Here is a 27,343-nt window from a genome sequence, read left to right as displayed (position 1 = left end):
TAGGGTACATGTTTCACTGTCCCGAAGGCATTAAGATCATCAACATATGCTATGTCCTACCAACCTATCTCGCCTATTTTTTATTGACTTCCATAGAGTCCTCAGAGTCCTCTGTTCTTCTATTCTTTTTAATACGTCTTCATTTCTAACCTGCTCTATCCACGGTATCCTCATTATTCGCCCGTAACACCACATTTCGAGTATCTCGCGGAACTCCATGCCCATAACCTTGATAGAATGCCAGGCATTGTTGTTTGGGTTATGGGAAAGTGGTGGAAGTGTGAGAACGGCATACAGACATATATGAACATTGAGGAGCATTATAAATATAGATTTGTTAATCGTTGTGCAATCCGTTAGTTTGTTTCACTCCCTTATTAAAAGAGATTGTTATTATCTTACACGCGAAACGTCTTTTGGGAACCACCTGCCCTATACAATTTTAAATGTTAACCTTTTCAACACCCTGTAAGAGTTCGGAACAACTCACGGCATAAGTCTCAAACAGACGTGTCTATTTTCTTCCCATACAAACATATTACATTTTTGAAGTGCAACTTCTTTACGCACGATAGGGTAAGTTTGTTTCATGCGAATTGCTATGTAACGAAATCATGCAACGGATGTCCCCCGTCTACTCGGCCACGTAATCGAGTTTGTAGTGGGAATCGCTTGAGCCGTGAGCTCGCTTCAATGCAACGTTCGTTACAGACAACTCCGGCATGTACAGTGTAAAATTTAAATTCATAGTGTACAAATAATACCATTAAACCAATTCCTTAACCCCTATCCCGGTATGTTTGTGTGTTTGAAGAAGTTTTACTTCAGTAGCGTCTTGTATAATTACACGTTGTATTTTTTTTAAAAAACATTTACTTCCACGAATTAAAATGCTATTTCCGGTGAACAAATATGTACCTATCCATTTCCTGTTTGCATCTTCTATCTCGACAAAGTGGAAAAGTGCTAATTAATTGCAATTTCGCCGTATCTGACGATGTGTAATATATACGCAACGAACAAAATTGAATCTCATGCATGTTGGCGTAGGTAAATTAGGTCACCTTACGAACGGTCTCGATTAGATAACGGAGCAATATGCAGAACAATTATTTATGTGTTATATTTAAAATCTGTGCACGAAGCATTATTAAAAATAACTGCGTCTCTCTCTGTAATAAACAATTGCAAATTGTGATCAATCGCTTTATTACTAGGGTATAACGAAAAGGAAAATAAATTAAATAAAGATCCGTTTACCATACGAAACACCCACTCATATGTGTAATTCGATACGGAAGTATTTCATGTCGTTTTTATTATGCTTTTCAAACTCCGTCTAACTCAAAAGTTCGATTATAATGACGTCGACAGGAAATTACCATCGAGTCATAAAAAGCGGATATTACAAAAATAGTGCATAAATTTTGAAAATAAGGACTTTGTACCACTGAAACACCTTAGTCGTAATTTTATTATCAACTTTAGCTGCAACTGGGACGAATATATATGTAATATAGAAATCATAACATACAGATATATGCAAAAAAAGTGCGTAAATTTTGGAAATTAAATATCAGAAATTTTCTAATTAAAAAAACAGGTGCAACTCAGTACACGTGAAAGAAGTGAAACTTCTTTGGCGATCTCTAAACCTGTCGCTTCCGTTTATTTTTCCAACTGCTTAAGAAATCGTAAACTATCAATAACTACAAGGAATTAGAATTAATACATAATAATACTCTTAAATAAATATTAATTGTTGTTAAATAAACATTTACTGTAATATATGAGCTGCCGGTCACTAGCAGCTCACTGTAATATCGATATGCGCATGCGCGCCTTTCTATTCTCATAGCATATCACGTCGCGAGACAAAACGTTGCAAAACGTGACGTTTCACAACCTTGAGATTTTACTCTCATCGAGCCCAAAGAAGTTTTACTTCAAAAATTAATACAAACTAAGACTACGATAAATATACAAGTATACAAATAAACGCACAAACAACGAATCGACATCGAACACATGCTTTCATCTGTATTTTAAATGTTTTTTAGAGAGATTTCCAATTTAGGTTACTTTAGTCTTTAAATTTAACGCCTATTGTAATAGTTTTTATGCGGAATTTCGGGGTTTTGTTTACGTGCTTATTGATAAAATAATATCATACGAATTATTGTGTTTATCAATTGTTGTTTGACGTTGTAAGCGATGTTTCAGATAAATTTAATGAACATGCATACTTTCACTTATCTCTTACATTTTTTTCGATAGTTTTATCTCTTTAATTTTAAACTTGTATATTTCTGTTTTTAAGCTGACCTTACTTAACATCTCAAAATTATTTCGATTACAAATCAGGTATAATTTCCAAGGTTAATCAGCGAGAGTTAAATTTATGTTAATTACCTATACTTTTATTTATAACTTTTCCAAAATAGGTCGCAAAATACTGAATATGTCATAGCTTTAATTAAAAGGTTTACTAATCCTAAGAATCAATCTGACTACAATACTTGGCACTAATACATGCGCGAGCGGAAGNAAATTTTAGTGCAATTTATTAAATAATAATAAATAAACTAAAATTTTAGCTTCTAAAAAAATAAGGTATATTCAGACTTTCAAAAATCCATAACTTGAAAAATATTACCTCTACTTTAATCGAAATTATATAAGTATCTAGAATTGGGGCTTCAGACTAAACTCGTTCCAAAATTTTTTTCATCATTTCTACATAATAGAATTAGATATTAGAAGGTAGGGGAGACAGTTTTTCATTTTTCAAAATTCAAATCACAGAAATAACTATACATACACAATAGAATATACCCTATAATGTCTCCCCCCCTTTAAATACGATCTCTCAAAAATTATCAAAAGTCGATGAAAAAATTTTTGGAGCGATTTTGGAGTTCTAGGAATTGTATGAAATTCCGATATTGTACTAGGAAATGCATAAAACTAATGCTTTCTGTGAATTAAATACTCTAACATATCAGCCCGCCTCCGGCAGGCAGGGGCATTGAATAAATTCAAATCTATTTAGGAAGTCATAAAAAACTGTCTCCCCCACCTTCTAATATTTAATTCTATTACGTACAATGACCGAAAATTGATGAAAAAATTTTTGGAGCAATTTTGGTTTGGAGCCCCGATTCTGTTCAATTACGTACCCAAGATTTTAGCAAAAAATATAAAAAAGAATTATTCCGGCCTAAAAAAGTCGTTTTTTGTCACTTGTTTAAACAATCCCGACTTAAACAATACCTGACCGGATTACATCATTGTAATGAGGAGAATCTTAAAATTTAATCCGCCAATATTGCCTACNCTCTTAGAAGATCTGTAAGAAGCAACTACTAGGCAACTATAAAAGAAAAAGCTTACAGGACAAATGTTCTTCGAGAAGGATCTTCAACATTTATAAAATTGATTTATAATTTTGTTTTAAGAACATTCTTATGACCTGGTAATACAGCAATTTTGTTCTTGTAGATTAATCGTATTATTGAGAGCAATCATGAGAGTAAACAGCATTTCTAGAACTTTTATAAGGTATCTAAAACACTGTCTGGCTTTGTAGTCAGAGAATTGTACTGGTTGGGGTTAAAGGTAGGCGAAAATCGAAATTTTTGGACGAAGATAACTGAGGAACTAAACGGGTCAAATTATTCCATATTTTACATTTTGATACATGAGCACTTGATCTATTTTTTCACAAATTTTCAAGTTATTCTTGAGTAACCTGCTTTCAGAGGGCAACTACCTTAAGCGTGTCGTCTAGTAGACAATAGAGAAGACAATAAAAACTGTTTAGTCTTGACTATCTCGATAAGTATGCTAAAAAAGTAAAAAAGTTTCGAATGGTTTAAACGTCGAAGAAGATTTTTATTTGCCTAATTTTATGTTGGATTCAGCAATAACCCATTCTGTGATTGATAGTTGCATAAGTCCATGAACGTAGTAAAAAATAAAGCTGAAGAATAAAATGGCAATAATTAATTTTTCCGATTATTGACATGTTTGAAGAAATAATTTCCAAAATTGTAGAAAGGGGTGATGTTAGGCTATACCTACTACTACTTACTAAACTACAATTTTATGTGTACAGTAGAAGTTCCTTATTCACGGTTTCCTTATTCGCGTTTTCGTTATTCGCGGGTGAAAAAATTGTAATCCAGTTCCTGTATTCGCGGCTAAAAATTTCAGTATGCGCGGATGCAATCGGTAAACAGAAAAGGATTCGGTGTCATTTATTAAAAGGATTAACAGCAATAGACCGCTCGAGACTAGTGTGAATTTTTCCGAAAACATGGGTTCCTATTCTCAACATTGTGATTTAATGCTGCGATATAAATATGTGATTTTTGTATGGTAACAGATAAAGGTCCACACTAACTCGGTACGGTTTTGTTTTTTTTAACAAGTGCTTAAAGTTGATGCTTCTTGTAGGACACGTATTTTCAATAGAAATAAAAAACACAAAAAGGGCCATCGACAAGCTTTAGAACAAAGCTTTATCTATCTTCCTACAAAATTTCAAACCTCTGTTCCAAATATTAAATTCATGATATCTAGAACCGATAAGCATGTTTTTACTCTACGGCGCGTGTATTACTGAATCCCCTTAATGTATCGGCATCTTTTGAGTATGTACCGTTGGCATGTGCCGAGGCAGCTTTTATAAAACATGTAACCGAGTAAACAGAAAAGGATTCGGTGTTATTTTTCAACGTATAGGCATCTTTTAAGTACTGTTGGCTCGTGCCGAGAGTTGTAACCTAGTGGGCTAATTCAAAATTCAAAATAAGAAGAAATTACTAAATTTTTTGATTTAAATTTGTCTAAAGGTGATTATAACTATTAATTTTAATTGCGAATTTCTCAATAAATTGATTTTATTCTGATACATATTGGTTTTATTTTGGAACCTTATAACGTATCTCCTATGATTCCATACTAATTATTATTCCATATCCACGGTTTCTGTATTCGCGGAATATTTATGGAACGTATACCCCGCGAATAAAGAGCTTTTACTGTAAATGCATTGTCTGAGGCAATCACCGGGTTCCCGGTCCAGGTCCGGACCACAGATGTTCAAGATCAGCTGTAAATCTATCGATATTCATATCTACCTTGCCATTTCCTTAGGTCAAATAAAAGGTCAACGAACGAGAGCGGAATAATTAACTCATTATCATTATCCTATTCAAATACGTTGAATGATTACCATAATATACGGCATAATACATAGATTTGCTGTGTTATTATGGAGTTGCACTGTGCATGTCTAAACACTTTTCTGCTACCGAGACACAAGATCATATACATAACATGTATGTATGTAATGTGCATGTATGTATACAATATTTAAGTGTCAAATGCAAGTGCCAGTGAACACAGAGGCTTACGACTAGTCAGATACCGGCATATGATAATTTTTAGTAATTATTCAATTACGGACTTATGATACGACAAAAAGGTTATCATTAGAAACAGCTTAATTACATGTTACACTGGTTTTCACGCGACAATACACAAAGATAAGTCGTAACAAATTACTGTGTTAACACGCGGAATGTCAGCTTTTTTTGTAATATTTTCCCCATTGTTTCAGAGACGGCTATAATTAAACAATTAAAATATAAAAACGGAACGCGCACGCCTCGCACTATGAAATTCTAACAAACCTTGTCTATTTTCTATCACAAACAACTACAATTTTATTGTACTTATATCTAAAGTAACACGGACAGAAGAGAAAACCACGGAAGAAAGTAAAATTAAAATAATCATTAGCAGGGGAAGTTAATAAAAAATAGGCGAAATAGGTTAGTATACTTCGTTTACTTTCTGTAGCGATGTGATCTTCAGTTTGACCGGCGCAAAGTAGAAAAGAACAGCACTAAGCCAGAAAAGGAAGGAGACAACTCTTAACTGGTGAGGAGTGTATAATCCGTACAGTACTGCACGGAAAAATTGACCATTTTATCCACTAAAATTGCATTGCTCAAATGTGCTGGTATTGGTACCATTTACTACTGAAAATATCAACGAGATGTTTATTTATATTTGAAGACATATTAAAGGCTTTAACGCTTGTTTTCGACTCGCACTACTATTCATGATTGAACAAAACTTTTGGCAGGCACTGTATGAAAAAGTATGTTTAATTATGGAATTTTCAAATATAATAAAATAAAATAGGCTGAATAATGATAAGCAAATCTATCTCTAACGACTAAAAAAAAAAAATATTAAAATTAAACTGAAACTCTAGAGATGCACCGGAGAGTGGTTTTGTCGAGTACCGGAAAACCGGGAAGAATCCGACATTAGCTGTGCCGCGTATGTGGAAAAACCACTACGATTAATGGTTTACGTTGTAGTTCTGATGGACTTTCTATTAAATACCACCCTCATAAACGTCCTAGACCACATTAAGTCCCATTCAAGAAGTCGTTTAAAAATTAAAACAATGAAATTTTAAGTCTTCATTGACAGATTCTCAACGAGATGGTCGACTTAATACCGTTTAAACAAGCTTATAATTTTTATAAACGCTAAAAGTCTGCAAGGTGACAAAATCATACTAATAGGTTATCGTTAATCAATCAATTCCGTCACATTGATGTCTTCTTGTTCACGATAAAAAGTAAACACCACGGAAATTAAATCGAAATAACAAATAATTTAATTTAATAATCAATAAATAATAGAAATTAGGACAAACGACCTGTCCCAATACAATCTTATTTGCCAATTTTTACTGGGTTGGTTTTTTTATTATACTTAATAAATTATTATTGCTGGTGTCGTTTTTTCTTTTTTTTTTCTGAAAAGAAGTGCCTGATCTCTAATTTATACTATATTAATTTTTATTAGTGTTTATAAACTGTTAAGGTATGCGCACACCGAATCGGACGGATAACACACGGTACGCAGTGGATACACAGCATCGTTGGTCGTCCGATTTTTTTTTTCGCCTCAACCTACAAACATCGAAATCGACTTACAGGATTTAGTTTATCATTAGTGTCAATCGTTTATAAAAGAATTGATTAAAGATGATAAATGATGTTCAAAAGTAGTAGATTAGCAGATAAGACACAAAAAGTGTCAAATCTACTTTGAAGGATAAATAAAATCTAAAAATTAATCTGCATTTTTTTTTTTTAATTTCCTGAAAATACAATTTATTAAGGATATGTAGAAAAACTGAAAAATGTGGAATCGCTAATCAAATAATCGTAAAAATTCGAAAAAGTACGAATATAAGTATAGAACTGTTTTTGATGTAGACGCTATCTGATTTCATATATACGTATATAGATAATAAATATGTGCGAAGCTCTTCGGAAAAATTCCGACAGGTACAAAATACTCAACGTTTTTTCCTTCAAATTTGACTTTCTTAAATAAATAAACAACTTAAAAAAAATTTGAGACTCAGGACATTATAATAGATACCTACTTAGATACTCTCAATGTACAAAATAAAATTGATTTTTATATATATTTTCAATATTTCTGAAATTGTTAAGACTATAATCCAAACCTGTATGTGAAGTATAAACGGAAGACTTGAACTTGATTGGAAGGGTAACTTAGATACAGAAATAAAAATGAAGGAAACAAATTCTGGAAGTGGGAACAAAAACAAAGCTGTGTATTACACTTGTAAAGTAAAGAAATCTTATACCTTACTATTGGAACATACGGCGTTTGAATTTAGGGAATAATCAAAACATCCATGTCGGTTTCGGAATTACTATTAAAAGACATAGGAAGCGGAACAGGATGGATCAGAGAAATTGTCAAGGAGAGAAAACCAAATGATCAGAATGAGGCAGAATAAACAGGGAAAGCCAATACTGTCGATAACTAAGAAAAATTAATCGTTATGCGAGCTAACTTTTATAAGTACCTCGCGACTTGACAAAAAAACTTTTATCAACGAGTCATTATATTACCGCCTATAAGGTAACCTATAAACGTGGGGTAGTATAGGTAGTTTAGATTATAGTTGTTTCAGTTTAATTTTAATATTTTTTTAGTCCTTAAAGCACTTCACGAAGATTTTTTTCCTTTTTTATAGCTTCTGCTCGTGTTAATAGACCAAGTACTTAAAAGATCCTGCAGTCTTATAAAAACTTGAGAAGTTAATGAAATAAAAAGTATGACTTTCGAAAATCACATTGTTTCAGTTTAATTTTAATACTTTTTTCTTTAGTCGTTAGAGATAGATTTGCTTATCATTATTCAACCTATTTTATTTTATTATATTGGAAATTTCCAAATTTCAAATGCATACAAGGTAGTCAAATATCTATTGAATGTTCTTTCAATTCGCTCCGTTAAAACCATCATTTTCAGAAAATACTGCTCGTGATTTCATGACAAATAGAGACATGAACCTTCAGAATTTGAGGCCCTTCGACATTGTATACCTACCTTCTTTCAATCTACGAATGAATAGATATGATTTGATGCTGATATGACAAAATACAATTTGCTTTCAAAAACCGTATATTTACCCAACCGTCTCTTTCAAATTTAAACTCAAAATGTACTACACATTTCTTCTCGTGCTTATTAAAAGTTTTTTGATATCGGAAATGAAAAGAACTTAATCTACATTTTTTCGTATGCGACTTCTTCTGATGAAAGTTTTACTACGTAGTTAACACCGAAAATGTTTATTTAAACGTAATAAAATTTAATGTCTCTTCTACTCGTCTACTTCTTTTAGTATGTTGATTTCAGTCACTTACGTCAAGCAAATTCTTCAACTCAAAAAAAAAAAAACTTTACATTTCCTCTGCAAACCATTAGCATCTAATTGAGGATTTTGTAATATTCACTAATTACTCCGATAACATCTCTGAAATAATTTTAATAAATAATATATATCCTGATACAATAAAGAAAAAGAAAAACGACAGCATTACAGGTTTGCAGTGAATAAAAACTTCTTAATACTGCTCTACGACAAGAGTTGTTTTTCAGTACAGACAGACTGTTATAACATGGTCTCTGATATTTCCACGCCCTTCGATGCGCAACGGTTATTACTTATACTAAACTAGCGTCCAACTGATAATGACACCTTAGATGTTTAAACGAGTTTTATTAGATGACCAAACTTTTTTGACGTGACAACGTCTTATAATTCGATGGAGCTGCACGCACGAAAAAACATGACTCATGCGGCGTCACCTCGCTCTGAGTCGTTCCATTTAAGGCTTGAAGTGCAAGCGAGAGCGCGGAACGAGCGACCAAGAGGCACAATCGGCCTCCGCGTTCGGCAGCGTTCGACATCTGTCTCTCTCCTACTTGAGTGAGCGATGCGTCCGCGTGGAAAGCTGCTATACAATAATACATTTCCATTTACTTCCTTCTCTATATCCATACAAAATATCTATCAAACAAATAAAATTAAAATTTTCTTTTGAAAAATGAAACCATTCCATCAGTATTTTCTTATGACGTTGTCACGTTCAACTATCGTCAGTAAACCGACTTTACAGACAACCGATTTTTTGAAGAACTTTGGGATTTAGCATTTCTATTTAATCTTTGTTTTACAGTACTTACTCCATTCCATTTTTTATCTTCATCATATCAATTAAAAAAAAAATTAATTTTTCAATAGAAAGCATCAATCAAGAAACAAAAACACGTCAATTAGCTGGGTTGAATGCAGCTCACTCACCTGTCTAAATTCGCGGCTTTATGCTAGCAATTTAATGTAGAGGGGAGTGGTTCGATTTTCCGAAACAGTGCACAGAAGTGCCTCGTGCGGCCCAGTTCAATGAAATAAAGAAACAGTGATACGCTCGAGTAGAGACTCTTATAATTCTTTTGCTCTACTACTCAACACAAACATGATGACCAATAAAAGGCGATTTTGCACAACCACATTAAATTATTATCATATATTAATGCCTTTTAATAGTTACATCGCAAAACAAACATATAAATATCTAATTTTTGTTCTGCAGCTCTCACCGAGCAACACGGCCTAGAGGTTTAGACCAGAGCCGGGGAAAATTTTCTAGGAGCCGCTACCTGAGGTTAGTTTGGGTCACTCCATACCCTTCAATGAGTACGAGAGAGTAAGCAGTAATGACCCACACTGCTTTCTCTTTTTCTTCTCCCTTCCACTCCTATATCAAGCCCCTTCATCCCGTAGACGAGCGGAGTCTCTCTCGCAACTTAAGTAATAACTACGAAAATTTTGTAATGATCGCCCAGCAGCTCAGGGGTAGCATGCTGGAGTACGATCAAAATACTATTGGGTTCGGCTATGGAAGAGGGGACTCACCTACGAAATGGAAGGGATCAGAAAAGGAAAGAATCATCTCACTAGCACTCGCAGGAGCAATGAGGAGCTCCTTGGCTATACTTGAGGAGCACTCGTGAGTCAAAAGAGCCGCGTTTGCCCGGCTCTGGTTTAGACCATTAGGGAGGACGCCCCGTCGATTCCGGGTGTGCCTTCTTTGTTCAGGTTTTTCTGCGGTTACTTATACATAAACTTAATAAATAAATATAATCTGAAAAATTACGTCACGCTGGTCAAGATGTACTTAACCGTTTCCACAAATAGATGTGAATGGATACGTAAAAGCTCTTGATGGTTTTTATGAAGTTATCACATCGGTTTTCAGTGGATACATTGGGTTTGTATTTATGTACTAATGAACACTATTTCAACTTAATGTAGTGCATTTTGCTGATGAGCGAAAACCTATAAAGACATTTAAACAACCTATTACGCACACGACGTGTTACTTTAAACATACAACATATCTGCATACATAATAGTTTCGACTACCCACATTGATTCATTGCACAATTTGTTCATGATCATGACTTCTAAGATAAACTGTAAAATAACTGTAGACATTTACAACTTCAATTGTACCTGTATGTATTTTACTGTACATTACACGTACATTTTCAAGATATCTAGGGATGTTCCTTATGGATAACAATAATGTTTGTAGTAGAATCTCGATAATATGTATTTAATGTACAAGGGAAACGCTAAATAACACAGTAACTAACTAAAAGAGACAACATACAAATGCCCAAAGGATTGTCAGTCCTAAGACCGGTTGGACACGCACTTCCACTCTTTTGTACCCACAGCTAATCTTCGCATTTTCCTAAAATTATAACATCCCACATCTTTAACTACTTATAAACAATATTTTTAGCTAGATCTACCTCTAGTCCTCTAAGATCCTGCTTCTGTTTCCACGTTTCTAACTAGCCCTTCATGCCTAAGGTGTCCCACCATATCGCCTAATTCTTATCGACTTCCTGCTGTTTCTAATACCTCATTTCTAACCTTTTGTATCCACAATATCTTCTTGTTCTTTCGCATGTAACATTAATATAATATTACTAATTAATAATTTCGAACGCTTCTAAACTTTTCTTTTCTACCGCGGCCACCGTCCACATTAAAAGTAATATAATCTCTAGAATAAAAATATAAAAGGAGACTGTGGCAAAGTAAATAATTAAACCAAGAGAACTTACCCCAAATACCACAACACTTGGAAAAAAACGCAGGCAGGTGCTCCGCACAGTCATACTGTGCTTTCAACACAAGGTAAATAAAATTGTGTATTCCCTTTTAAGTTTTATTGCACGTATGAATACTGACCTATATTATGCGTTTTCCGGTGATCGGTTTACAAACGACCAGAGGAAATGGCCTATTTAATTTTAAGGAATTTAATGACTACGCGTTTACGACATAACCTAAACAAATACATTAAGCGAACGTGGCACAGGGTAATGGGTTGCACCTGAATTCGCTTCCTCCGATGTACAATATACATGTATTATCCATTAGAAACACTTGCAACACTACGCATAAAACTAAAAAAAATGCTTGGAGACACTTCAGCAAAATACATACATTAAAAAGCATGTTTTCATTAAAAAAATAAAACTGTCAGTGGGTCTAATAATACAAAAGAAATTGAACGCTATTTTTATTTTATAGAATAACAATCTAATGCAAATTTGTCTTTCGAGATGACCGTCGTCTGAGATTATTGCAGAAATTAATAAAAGGGGTGCCCCTGGGTGGTGCCATGAGATACTTCCCGATTTCATGCTCTAGTTTCTCCGCCAGAGGACGTCAATCTTTAGCATACGTCAAATACCTTAGGCATCCACGCGTGGCATGTACAGCGCGTGGATTGTGTAACGGGGTCGGTGCATTCTGACGACAAAAGAAGGAAGGACGCGCCAGGACGTTCCTACGCACTCTAAGTCACTTCGATCCCTTTACACGGAGCGTGGATCGTCAATACACGCGCCATATAAAGGCTGTTACATGACGCGTGGATCGGCATTCTACGCGCCGTGTATACGGCTGTTACATGACACGTGGTGCGTGGATCGGCATTCTACACGCTGTGCAAAGGCTGTTACACGGCGCGTGACGCGTGGATCGTGGACCGGCATTCCAGGCCGTCCGAACCCGTTACACGGAGCGTGGATTGGCAATCCTCATCATTTCTGTACCGAACTCCAAAAAAAAAATGTTTTTTTGCGATTAAGCAATTTCAGGTACTATAAATTTATTATGGTACACCCATAAGTTTACTACTTTGAACATTCATTTACATACTTATGCAGTAAATCGTAATTTTTATTACAGTCTTGAAGGTCGCTAGGTGCATTTGAGTATAGGTGAAAATGACAATTTATTAAAAAAGTAAACTCAATTAACATGCTGCATGTAATAATCATAAAATAACATATATTGTTTGTTTCTACATATTAACCAAATAACCAGCACAATTTACTAAAATTATTAGTATTCTCAGAAAACAAAACACCGGCTAATACCTTTTATAACTGCTTATCGGGTTGTAAACACAACTTATTATCGCAATTAATATAGGCACGATAAAATTATTGAAGATTCAGGATTGAAAAAAAATAATTGCAGGACAAGAGTAGGAATATAATTGACATGAGTGGACAACGCAAGGTCGATTTAAATTTTATGCCTGATGAGGATGGCAGTCGCTACCGAAACGTTGTGTTAATTGTAAGAAATAGTTAATAGCTCAATAAATAAACCATTACTAATTAAAAAAAAAAAAAAATGGACAGACACATCTATAAGTAAAGAACTATTTTCTGTATTTGTTTTTTAATTTTAGGTTTAGTAGTTTCGGAGAAAAGGGGGAGGGGAATGGTTAATTTTCATCTATTTTCTTAAATATCGTTAATACTATTTGTCGAAATGGTAACCCTATATCTTGCTAGGATTACACGTAGGATATCTCGAAATAGAAATAGCATAGGAAAATACTGACAAATTAGCGACAATGTATTTAGTTCCTTTAGTATTCTTCGGTTGGTATATTTTGCTTTTTCTCGTAAACAATTTTCTGTATAACAATTAAACTTATCCCTACTGTTTTTGTTATTGTTTCTCGAATATTGGATGGGAAATTTCCTCTTTCCCTTTCATTATCGCAATAATTAATCAAATGTAGGGATGGAGTTCCAAATGGGACAGCCTTCTATTGCCTTCCTTTATGGACTAGATGATGATATCTAAAAGGATTTTTGGCGACTCGAACCGGATGGGGTGATAATGCATAATAGGGGCTGCAAATTATTTATCTATATAGGGTGTCCCAGTTATAATAATTAATATTTATACCACAGATTCCTACATATATATCAATATTTGGAACATAAAATGTTATAACACTTTTGACTTTTGAAACAAAATAAAAAAATATAAAATTACAACAGTTTTGACGCCGGCCCTGCACAATCGCAAATTAATTACGATTGCCAGCTGATCGTAGAAAAATTCACCTTCAGTGGGTGGAATCAGCTGGTTTTTGGGGTGATGTTATTGTTTATGTTTGGTATTAAGTTACGTTGAGCCGAAGAAAATGCACTCGCGTTAGGGTCCATTAGATGACTGAAACATGTTAGAAAAACTACGTACCCATCACAATCGACAATCCCATGATCGTAAACTGAAGTGGACCTAATGTAGCCCATGACGTCGAGTATTATGTTATTTTAAATAGAAAAGAAATTTTAACAACTACGGAATAGTTAGATGCGGTGCACAAACAACCTTCACCACCCAGCGTTTGGTAAAGGTTTGTAACATAACCTACTAGTGTACGAAAACAAATGTATGTGTTATGGTTGTAAAAGTTGAGACAAGATGCAGACCTACTTTGACCATTCACATGTGTTAAACGTTACTTTTGCCTGGCAGGGCTCATTAACCCCAAGTGGGGTAATGCAAGGATGTGTCCAGAAGGACCAAGTTGGTTATTTTGTTTTCATTAAATGTAGAAAGCTAAATATTTATATATCCTCGTATAATTACACTGCTGAAAGTGACTCGAAAAAAACACACATAATGTTGTAGTTTCTAACAGGTTGTTCAGTTTGTTTTGGATTGTTGTGGAATTTAGTTTGTTAGTGTTAGTTTATTTATTTAGTGGTCTTTTCATAAAAGACTATTACAATAAGGACAATTAGTAGTTCGATAGTGCATTCTAGTACGGTTCTTCTTCAGCCGTCAGTTGTTGGTGAGTTACATTACCAATGCCTATCGTATAATTCAAAATATTCCCGGTATCTGTGCCAAAATTCGCAGCAACTGGGTACGTCGCTGTCAGTGTTGCATTGAAGCGAATGGCGGACAATTTAAACATTTTTTTTTAAAAGGTACCTATTTCTTTTTCACATTTACCTTTTTTTTACAAAGTGCATTCGGCTTCTTCCCAGTAGGTACTTGTTACATCCCCACAAGATCAGCTGAGTGACGTTAGGCCTGAATGAAACAAATTGTACGTTCAAATTTACAAAGACGATTTGCGAGCTCAATTGTCACTGGATTGAAAAATTGTATAACACTTTTTTGTTGTATTTTGTGTCAGGAAGCTAGGTTTTTTTTTAATTATTATAACTGGGACACCCTGTAGCATAGTTACAATGCTCGCCGGGTAAGCGTACAACTACTTAATCGAATATAGAAACGGACTGTTACCCCTGCTACTATTTCTATCATTTGCAGCTAGTACAAACTAAGCATAAAACTGAATTTCAGCAGCGAGTGGATTTTGGCCAATTGCTTCGAAAGAAAAGTGCTACCTACCCTAATTTTTTCCATATTAGGGTGTTGTTTAAAGACAAAAAGGTAACGCACTTTGGGTCAATGGTGCCGTAGAAATTTGCTTTTATAGAATTATAATTCCCCAAATGACGCTTCTTTAAGAACTAATGTTTTGATTACTTAAATTTTTTTTTTATTTTGTATTCGTACATTTACATGGTGTTGCCTGCAATGTACTTATTTAATTTATTTAGTACGTATAGTATTAAATTGTTTATGTTTATCTTAGACGTTCGATAATCAACCATGTTTACATTCTTCATCCATGTAGCTGTAGTTTTTATCGCACTACGATATACGGTAGACACCTATGTCGAGAATCACACACAGGACCGGCTTCGGCTCCGGCTCTTTTGTTGCCCTTAACCACGCTATTGAACTCACCGTGTGATTGTCTATATTACATCTAGTTTACACTTTCGATAGCTTCGCACTTATTTTTGTTACTTACAGCCTGTATTAAACATATTACAATCATCTTTGTCGGATTAAATAATTCATATTATAATAAATAGGTAGCATTATTTTACAATATGAGGACGTGCACTGGTTGTCATAGTAGGTACCTAAGTTATAAATCATTTAAACATTATTTTATCTTGTGGAACAGGGACAAGAATGCATAAACAGCTTTTATTATTACTGTAGCTGTCTTTTGGGTAATAAAAGTCTATTTTTATGCAGCTAGGTAACATTATATTATTAGCAAAAATTGTTTACCAATTTGCTAACTACATGTGTAAAAAAATTACCAGGTGCGAAAAAACCGTTCATGAAGGTAAAAGTAATATTTACAAAGACGGTTTGTCATAGATACATGCATAGCTACAAACATACATAAAGGTAACAGTATTATTTTATCTGCGTAAATATATAGACAGATTGATAAGGGAAATACCTTGAGCTTATCTCTGCAATTTTATTTCGAGAATCAGGACGCAATTGTATACAATAAACAGCAACAGTCTTTTGCACATGGAAAATAAGTAAAAATAGTTATGACAACTAACGATCGTAAGTGCGTTATATACGAATAAAAAAAAGAATCAAAACTATAGCTCATAAAAAATGCCCACGATTAGTTTTTGCATTCAGTTAGATATAATATTTCAAATATACAGTCTCAACTGCAGAATATTTATGTAGGTATGTACCTAGGTACAATTTTTTGTGAAATAAATTTATTTTCACAATGCAAAAGTTACTTATATGAAATATAAATAACAAGTTTCGGTGATATATAAACAAAATTGAAATACCTGCTGCGTACTCCTGACATTTTTAGATGATTACAAACACATAAATTTTATTGTACCTGCGTTTACAGTAATAAAAACTGTTACATATGCTCTTATTATTTACTTAAACCTTGGTCAAGATGCTTAGTGCATGCGTATTTGGCACATTCGAAATCCAGTTAATTAATCAAAACAAACTTACCGAATGTCAGCTGCAGAAGCAGAATAGAAAAGTAAATAAAACGATAACAGCTCATCTTGTCAGTCTTGGTTGCACAAATTTTCGAAAATGTTCACAATACGGAGGCCGGTTAGAGCCCCAAAAGTCTACTTTCTAACATAATTGCACTGAAAAACGCCGGTTTTTTCGCGCACACCACGTTGAGGTTAAGTTATTATTGTATCTGTTCCGTTAATACACACGCTACATTTACGACACCACTCAGTCAACTGGCCGCGGCTAATGTTGTCGGTCGAATAGTCTGTCTTGCCGCAGCAAGCGGAAAGTGGTCTGTTTTAGTCCGCGAGTCGGCTGCGACGGCAATCCAAGATTACGCAATAAATGCACGATGAATGGGTTGCGAACCTGCAGGCGCCTTATTATTATTAAAGAATCCCTTGATTGTTGATGTACCTACCGCAAGCAACTGAGAAAGAACTTGCAACAATGAAAAACGGCTAATCACTGCTCGATGTTCATCACAAATATCGACATGTCAACCAATCGCGTTTCTTACCCGTTCTGGCACTTTGTAATCGGGATCAGCAAGTCGACTGTTGCCTCTGCCTTGCCTAGTTGTCTGCATAAAGTAATAAATAGCGTGATCCTTAGGGTGCAGCGTTTCACCTGCAGTCTTCTATTAAGCGATGAGCGATCCATTAGCGGATTGTGTTGTGATTATCATGTTTCATAACTGCTTTTGCTTACATTAGGCGGCGATCCGTTCTTTCCTTCAACATAAGAAGTTTTCATGTAATTCAATGAGAAATATAATAAACCAAAGTTTTTGTAAAAATATTGTTTTTTTTTTATTATTTCACTACACATATATGTGCCTACATTACATAAATATTAAGCGATTGTGTCAATTTTGTTTTTTTTTTTTTTTAAAAAGTATTTTTTTGAATGTCAATAAGTCTTTAATTCATATTAGAAACAGAGTTCTGCAGATTTTCTAGAAAATTTTTGACCCCCAAGTGGTAGCTGTTACATCATTCCTAATTAGTGATAATTTCTTTTTCCGAGAGGTAATTCGAGCTAATTCCAGTTACCGTGTATGTACCCTACTAATGTTAGATATGTGGTATGATTTACGTAAATATCAAAAACTATGAGATTATAACATATTTCATAATCTTAGAAATATTTTGAGATATTGTTCATCATCATCATAAGGTCGTCAGGCCTAAGACTGGTTGGACACGTATCTCCACTCTTTCCTATCCTGCAACTAATCTTCTCATTTCCCTAAAGCTAGAACAACCCATATCCTTAAACTATTTGAGAACAGTAATCTAATCTAGGTCTACCTCTACCCCTCCTAACTTCCGTTAACGCAAATTTAATCCACGTCCGACCTCCCCGCTCCCACGTAACTGGACCATTACAAGTAGGGTTGCCACCTTTTCAGGCATCACATAAAGTATTTTTCGATTAAATGGTTAAAAAAAAAAGTACTCGGCATAAAAATAAAGTATTTTATTTTTTGTTTTTAAAAACATATTTTTTTGTTACACCTAGCAGCCAGTAACAAATTGCTGTTGCTCTTAAATACATTATTAGCCTCTAAACATGGCAAACAAAGATTTAAGTAAACTAAAAGTTCATTTTTAATTAGTTTTAATGAAGCTTTATTCCTGTCGTCCCGTCCCTTTGCGTTCATAACAGAGAATACTCTTTCTGTAAATGCTGAATTAGCCGGAACGGATAGCAAAAGTGACACTACTTTGACCAGATTTGGGAAATCCGGTTGTTCCGTAAACTTGGCTTGCCATTTTTCTATGCAATATTATTGATGTAAAAATACTCTGAATTTCGAATAATCGCTTACAAAATTACCATGGTTACCTAAGACCTTAAATAAAGTATTTTTGCGTACATTATGTGTCTTGTAAAGTATAACGTACGCACAGTCGAAATAGAGTACAGTACTTTATAATAAAGTACGGGTGGCAACCCTTATTAAAAGTGACTTGACCCTTCCCTCCCTTCATCACTTCGTTAGGTAACGCGTGCCATGTTAGTGTAACTTTTAGGGGTTAACAAAAAAATTTTTTTCGTTTTCGTTTCCAATAATTATTCAATTTTAAACAGATTTTAAAATTGTCACGTAACGTAAACTTTAACAGCCCCTTGTCACAGGACCCTAACGTCAAGCTGGACTCCCCTTCCTCTCAATTAGTGTTACATAACTAATGGTTCCTACGCATTAACGAAAAACTTACCTAATACATCTTTATTATTTTTTTATAGGACCGTTTGATGCCTGAAAAGAAAGAAAGAAAACATATAGTGTAAGAATACATCTGGTTTATTGGTACATTGTATTCGCCGTACGATAAAAAAAATGTCCCATTTATGGGGTACCTAAATGCATTACAATTCTTTAAATTGAAAATTAAGATAATTAACACGTCTTTGATAGCTGGTAAAATAGGAGTTTCGCTTTTTTCTTTTAGTCAATAAGAAACAGGCGAGATAGGTTGGTAGGACACCTTGCAAGACATGAAGGTCTAGTCAAAGACATATTAGAGGCAGAAACGGGACGGAGAAGGAGTAGAGGTAGACCTAGATTAGATTACTGTTCGCAAATAGTTAGAATGTGGGTTGTTCTAGTTTTAGGGAAATGCGAAGATTATCTGAGGAAAGTAAAGAGTAGAGATGCGTGTCCAACAAGTCTTAGGATTGACGACCTTATGAAGATGATGATAATTATAATGATTCGTGCTCGGATTGGTTGACTGATGATTGCCTTGTAATTACTCATGGACTAGATTGAATATATGTATATTAAACGGGAAGTAGATTCAGGATAATAACAATGGTTCGCCGTAAAAGAAAATATAAATTTGAAGCATTAATTCCTCAATAATTAAGGATTCTGTTAAAAAAACATTTTTTATAGAATAATTTCTAATTCTGCAAACATTCAAGCATTTTTGTTTTAGTTTTCTATTCAGTTATTAGGGCTCACATGTATATTATCATTTATTATAAAAATAGATAGGTAACAAATCAGAAAAATTACAATATCGAGAGATTCGTCAAAATACAGCAATTATGGGGCTCAAAACTGACGAATGCATCCATCAATTTGCCTGTCAACAGCTAATATTCGTCACATTAACGCAGAAGTTATTATGTCTCGTCACAGTTCGTTAATAAGAAGTAAGTAATAAAGATAAAAGTTAATAAGTGTCAAAGAACCACTGTTAAGGATTGTTTTACAACATACTTTTAATGATTTATTAGTATTAATGACAGTGGCGGATCCTAATAAAATGACTGTTCTATAAACGTTTAGCCACATTGTAGCTGTAACCTTCTTGTTGATACTATCAATTTTTGTTACATATAATTTTTCAGTGGAAAGCTATCAAATAACCTTGGAACGCAAAGAACGGCATGGCCTTGGCTGAAAAGTTCTCAAACTTATTTCGTTTCTAGTGCGTTGAGTTCAATGTTGATGTTTTATTTCCTTTCTAATTTTGATTAAGTGCGAGGAGGTTTTATTTGGCTCGATTTCTTTTCTAGTTGTTGTACTCCCTGCATTTGTTTCTTGTCCTTTATATTCCCAGAGTTTCCCATAAAATTACCCTCAAAATAATAGACGTTGTGCTGTGCATTTCGTGCCTTTTGTGGAGAGTTCCAGGGCGCAATTAAAGCATATTCACCATTCTGGTGCGAATACTGCAACTCCCACAGCTTGAAAATTGACTATACAGGGTGTCCTATTTATAATAATTAAAAAAAAAACATGGCTTCCTGACACAAAATACAACAAAAAAGTGTTATAAAATTTTTCAATCCAGTGACAATTGACCTCGCAAATCGTCTTTGTAAATTTAAACGTATTTTGTTTAAATACGGGCCTGGATCTAGGCGACTAACGTCGCTCAGCTGATCTAGTGTGGATGTAATAAGTACCTATCGGGAAGAAGCCGAATGCACTTCCACCTTGTAAAAAAAAGATAAATGTGAAAAAGAAATGGGTACCTTTCAAAAAAATGTTTAAATTGTCCGGCATTCGCTTCAATACAACACTGACAGCGACGTACCCAGTTGCTGCGAATTTTGGCACAGATACCGGGAATATTTCGAATTATACGATAGGCATTGGTGATGTAACTCACCACCAACTGACGGTTGAATAAGAACCCTACTAGAATGCACTATCACACTACTATTTGTCCTTATTGTAATAGTCTTTTATGAAATGACCACTAAATAAATAAACTAACACTAACAAACAAGTAAATTCCACAACAATCCAAAGCGAACTGAACAACCTGTTAGAAACTACAACATTATGTGTGTTTTTTCGAGTCACTTCCAGCAGTGTAATTATACGAGGTTATATCAATATTAACTTGGTCCTTCTGGACACATCCTTGTATTACCCCACGTGGGGTTAATGAGCCCTGCCAAAAACTAACATTTAACACATGTGAATGGTCAAAGTAGGTCTGCATCTTGTCTCAACTTTTACAACCATAACACATACATTTCTTGTCGTACGCTAGTACGTTATGTTACAAACCTTTACCAAACGCTAGGTGGTGAGGGTTGTTTGTGCACCGCTTCTAAATATTCCGTAGTTGTTAAAATTTCTTTTCTATTTAAAATAACACAATACTCGACGTCATGGGCTACATTAGGTCCATTTCAGTTTACGATCATGGGATTTTCGATTGTAATAGGTACGTAGTTTTTTTAAAATGTTTCAGTCATCTAATGGACCTTAACGCGAGTGCATTTTCTTCCGCTGATCCGTAACTTAATACCAAACATAAACAATAACATCACCCCAAAAAGCAGCTGATTCCGACCTACTGAAGGTGAATTTGTCTACGATCAGCTGGCAATCGTAATTAATTTGCGATTGTGCAGGGCCGGCATCAAAACTGTTATAATTTTATAATTTTTTATTTTGTTTCAAAAGTTAAAAGTATTATAACATTTTATGTTCCAAATGTCCGTAGGAATCTGTGGTATAAATATTAATTATTATAACTGGGACACCCTATATAGGGCGCCTTTAGTAACTGCCTGTGATATCAGAAGTCCAAGAAAATCAATGCTCCATAGTCCATACAGTCTATTTAAATATATTCTTAGTAGCGATGAGTAAGATTGGTCTTTGTCTTGCAGTCTTATTCTCTATCTTACGAAAATGTTCCGGTTCCCTAAGTCATTGAAACGCACAAGTCGATCCACCTACTCTAGTTTGTACAAGAGCTTCATGAAGGTTCAAGTCCCATCGGATCGATTAATAATAATTGCATCATATTAATTATTTTTGGCGTAATATATCTGTCACCTACGCATGTACTTATAAACGAACGCTAGTAATTAAAAAGCCAAGTTATAGTTTCTTTTCGGTTCCATAGTTAGATAAAAAGTCATTAATGTTACTTGCATGTGTATTTCGCTTAATTAAGATGATTTAAAGGTACAGGTACTTAAATGGAATACTAAGAAATAGCTAATGAGAGTAATATTAACATGTAACAGCATGGAGCAAACGCCATCTGCTGGTTGTAATCATGTAACTACTTATAATTATGGTGTTTAAAATAACAAAAATCAATTATTCAATGTGCGTCACATTCCTAAACTAGGTATGCTTCAGATGAAAGTACGGCCTACCCTGAAAGTAAGTCCCATAATTTTAAAGAATGGTTTTAATAGGGAGTTGCAGTTGCAAGACGTAGTAAAGTGCTCCGAGTTGGATGTATGGTTTGAGGTGGATTTTGATTTGTGCGGCATTTGATGAGCTTTAATCAAAAGAGCTTGTTTCGTGAAAGAACATTGGAGTGATTTTTGCCCTTTTGAAAAATAACGTATCCAAGCACTGGAATTATATTGTTAATCTGACCTTCCAGAAGATTAAAAAAGTGGTAGGTAAGAAAGACAGAAACTAACAATGAAAGAAAAAAAAATAAAGGAAGAGAACCAGCTAGAATGGGAAAAAACAAAAGAAAGGGAATCAGAACAAAAAAGAAAATTGGGAAAAGTTGCAACAGAAGCTAGATAAAATACAGGAAGAAACTAAAAGTATAAAAGAAAGGGTGAAAAAACTAGGGAAGGAGAACGGTGGAAAATTACAGGAACTAGAATAATGATTAGACGAATGTGATTAAGAAAGCTGTAAGGAATGGTTTAAGGAAAAAACTTAAAAGCAGAAGTAAAGTGAATTGCACTAGAGGAGCTGGAGATAGAAATGAATGTAGGGAAACAAGCAAAGGAATTGGAAAATAGAAGAAGAAAAAAAATAAACTGATGTTTTTTGGAATAGAGTCGGAAAAAAGAAATAGGAAAGTTGAAAGAAAAGCAACAGGTGGTTAAAAACTGTAGAAGGTGAAAAGGATGGAGGCTTATATAGACGATCATATGACTATGGAAAGAAGAAGAATAGATACATCAAAAGATGTTGGAACAAATTGAAAAAGAGGAGAAGAAAAACTGTGGATAAAAGGGGAAAGGGTTAAAATTGAAAACAAGAAGATAATAATAGATGAAGTAGTACAAAGATGAAATTGTAAATAAGCACGGAAGCGGATATTTACTAGGGACTAAGAAGATAAGCGGGGGTCATGGTGAGAAAATGGAAGATGTAAAGTTGTTGCTTTGGGGATAAAAATAGGTTAAAATACTTTCTCAGGCGGGAAGGTCTAGTCACAGACATTAGAGGCAAAAACGGGATTTAGGAGGAGTAGAGGTAGACTTAGATTAGATTACTGTTCGCAAATAGTTAAGGATGTGGGATGTTCTAGTTTTAGAGAGATGCGAAGACTAGGTCAGGATAGGAAATGGTGGAAGTGCGTGTCCAACTTGTCCTAGGAATGACGATCTTATGGTGATGAAGAGAACCAAAACCTATAGAGTACCTTCCTATAATCATAAGTAAAGGGGCGAACCCGAAAACGTAAATTTGTAGTTACATAACAAAAATAATAATTTTTGATGTAGAACTTCTTTATTGACGGTAGGAAGGAAATTTACTAGAGTATAAAATCGAAATGTGTAACGGTACGCGTCACGTTACACGCCAGGTGTGACCTCTGGTGGATATATCCAAAAGGAGTCATTTTAACCGGCTTCAGAAGCTAACCTGCTATATCAACCGATAATCCGAAAATTGCCATTAAGACAAATAGTTAGCAGATCGCGCCTACGCTGTACTGGATATGTATTATATATGCGTTTGTGTTTATAATTCCTCTGTTCAGCTTTGTATGGTGCAAATGTAAAATTTTTTAACAAAAGTAAACTAATATCCGGCATTCGTCCGCTCGAAAGAAAGTTATTTTTTCTGCTGTTTAGTAACTTATTTATGCAAAAGTTTAAGCCAAATTTTTTTAAAATACTATCATAATATAAAATTTAAAGAAGTTTCACTTCTTACGTTTTATTGACTGATTTTGGGGGGAAACTTAAAACATACTCAGAAAAGGCCGGAAGATCTTCAAGAATCGATTCCCATGACGGATGAACAAATTACATACATAATTTTTTGAGTTTCTACATTTTTTAAAAATATGAAGTGCATAGGGTTAGAATTAATTTAAATTGTCTGATCCGCTCCAGGGCCACAACCATCTCGTTTGGTAAATGTAGAATGTGCTGTAAAATGTACATGTTGTTTTGATTGGGACCGGAAATAGTGTATTATAATAATGGTGACAGCTGAGATTGACATCACGTAGGGGAGAACACAATGCTGCCACCGTGACGGCAGTCTTTTATTGCTCACTTTGTTAAATCTATTTAATGCCTGTTAAGTAATTTTGGGACAAATATTTTTTCGACGGGTCGTATTAGTATTCCTCATAATCAGATTATCTGTACATAGAGTCCGCCTAGTTATTGGCTTCAAATGTTTATGTCAACTTTTGTTAATAAACTTAATGGGAAAGTGATCAAATGTTTTTTTTTTTGACCTACTTTTTTCCTAATGGTTTCCAATCTATGATACCCTCCTTGTAAATTTTTAACTATCTCAAAATTCTCATTCTTATTGTCTCTATTTTTTCCTCTTATAATTTTTGTGCCTGGATATACTGTATATAAGTAAGGCAAAAAGTTTACCGAAATTATACAATTTTTTGCCCGAACTTTTTATTTAATTTGGTGAATGTATAGAACATTTTATTTTGTACGAATTTTGCCTGTTTCAATACCCAAAGGTTATTTTTCACAATTCAATTTAAGTGTAAGTGCAGACCAATAACCCAACCTTTAATTACCGAATAGTCAATCGCTTTTTGGTTCAATTCCCCATTTTTACGTGAATTCAGTATCAATTCGGAATTTCTTTAATGTTACGGCTTGCGTCAATGCTTAAAATGTCTAAATAGAAGCTCTATAATTTTGCGATTGATTAATGGGGAAATCTAGTCGACAAAACATAAAGCAAAGCGATTCGGTCTTGAAATTTCAAAAGCCGCCATTTGAATATTGTTAACACGCCATGTTGTCAATCACGTCTTTTTTCAGGAATTTCCATTAATTAAGCTAACAGCGACGCACAATAGGCAAACTCACGTAGCAAAACCTAAACGAGTACAGATCGCAGCGTTAGACGCAGCGCATCCATATTATTCAATCATTGAATATCTATCCTTAAAGTGTTTATTTACATTTACTTGTGGTCTAGTAAGGCCCTAGCAATCGGTAATCAAATCTGTCACTAGACGTCTTTATTTTATATGAGATAGATCCCACTTTAACTACCCAAGTAACCTAAACTAACCTAAACGAGTACAAATCACAGCGCTAGACGCAGCACATCGACATTATTCAATCATCGAAAATCTATCCTTTATGTATTTATTTACATTTACTGTGACCTAGTAAGGCCCTACCGATAGGCAATCAGATCTGTCACTCGATGACTTTATTTTATATATGACAGATCCAAGTAACCTAACCTAACCTAAACGAGCACAAATCGCAGCGCTAGACGCAGCACATCAACATTATTCAATCATGGAATATCTATCCTTTATGTATTTATTTACATTTATTTGTGACCTAGTGAGGCCCTAGTGACTGGCAATAAGATCTGTCATTAGACGACTTTATTTTATATGAAATAGATCCCACTTTAATGACCCAAATGGTATTATTAATATTAAAATTCTGCATCTAACTTATTTGTGTTTTTTTTTAGCTCATTTTCTAATTCTGATTTATAATAATCTTTGATACATAACTTATTGTTCCCAATAAGGGACAAAATCAATTACAATCAATTCAATTAAGTAAATCGAAATGCTACGTATATTATAAATTTAATCATAAAAAAAGATACGGCTTTTTATAGTCTCAACTTTCACTGTTCTAATTTTACCAACCTATGAATACAGTAACACGCAACGATAGTCAACTTTTATATCTTTTATAGGGCAGTTAGCAATTTTATTGCAACATAAAAATAAAATGCTGGTTCATTCACGAAAGGAAGGGTGAAAATAGCAGTAAGTGATAAAAGACGTGCACGAGTTCGGATATAAGTTTCATTACGCTTTTACATCCAACGAGTGGAGCTGATGGTGATCCCAGTACTCAGTTGGAAAGAAATTCACTCTTTCGTAAACTTCGATGAAACACAGTAAGAAAACACTAAAGTGACGTACTGGTTTCACTGTGACGTGGTGGAATTTCAAACTTTTTTATTGACTGACACTGCAATTTGTCCGTCTAGTAAATGTTTATGTCTATATTATCTACGTATAAACTTTGACTTAAAGAATGTAAAATAGTAATGAAAAACATTAAATTTGGTACTTTGTAGGAAGTACAAATCCAAAAACGTAAAACTTCTCGATTGTTTGTTTGATCTTTTGTTACACAAATTATTTTAGTTGTCAAACAATTTTGTTTAAATGTTCTTCCACTTGCGATGTTTTTTATTTCCACGTAAGGTTATGTTTTAATTAAACATTTACTTAATTTGGTATTTATTTATTTTTATTAAAAGAAAGAGGGAATCTCAAATAGGGCGTTCGATTAAAAAATATATTGTGAGCACCCCCTTCCTATATTAACAGATTCATGGAAATCCTAATAGCTCATTTGTCAGTCACCACAAAAGAAATTATGTAAACTTAACCATTATTTTGAATTTTCAAAACTCACTTCTTATGAAGATAAGCGGTGGTATCAAATTAGAAAATTCACCCTGCACATTACTAAATAAAAGAATTTCTACAATGAAAATTTGTTAATTATTACAAAGATGCGGTAGAAATGTGGTGTGTTACAGGCGAATGGTGAGGATACCGTGGATAGAGAAGGTTATAAATGAAGAGGTATTAGAAAGAACAGGAGAACCGAGGACTCTATGGAAGTCAATTAGATAGGTTAGTAGGACACCTTCTCAAGCATGAAGATCTAGTCAGAGACATGTTGGTGGCAGAAACGGAAGTTAGGAGGGGTAGAGCTAGAGCTAGATTAGATTACTTTTCGAAAATAGTTAATAATGTGGGTTGTTCTATTTTTACAGAAATGCTCAGAATAGGAAAGAGTGGAGGTATCCAACCAGTATTAGGACTGACGACCTTATGATGATGATAGTTTTTCCTCGAAGAGGGGAAATCTTCAAAAGACACCCCCTGGAGGGGGGTAGTGTTGGATTCGCCGAAGCATCTACCGACTAAAACCCGTTCTCGAATAGGGTGT

At 34.3% G+C, this 27,343-nt stretch overlaps 1 protein-coding gene across 1 annotated transcript in view; it reads right to left on the bottom strand.

The window, feature by feature from the left end:
- LOC108734478 (cysteine-rich motor neuron 1 protein-like) overlaps positions 1 to 17,386 on the bottom strand; it is a 366,315-nt gene extending 348,929 nt beyond the window's left edge. Inside the window, exon 1 of the mRNA XM_018466059.2 lies at positions 16,640 to 17,386. Within this exon, the coding sequence (XP_018321561.1) occupies positions 16,640 to 16,694 (55 nt within the window). The 5' untranslated portion in view covers positions 16,695 to 17,386. The remainder of the gene's footprint in view (positions 1 to 16,639) is intronic.
- Positions 17,387 to 27,343: the final 9,957 nt, after the last annotated feature.

The sequence above is a fragment of the Agrilus planipennis genome, unplaced genomic scaffold (assembly GCF_000699045.2).
Source record: "Agrilus planipennis isolate EAB-ADULT unplaced genomic scaffold, Apla_2.0 scaffold129, whole genome shotgun sequence".
Lineage (NCBI taxonomy): Eukaryota > Metazoa > Arthropoda > Insecta > Coleoptera > Buprestidae > Agrilus > Agrilus planipennis.
The sequence above is the reverse complement of the archived record's forward strand: the minus strand, read 5'-3'. Positions and strand labels throughout refer to the sequence as shown.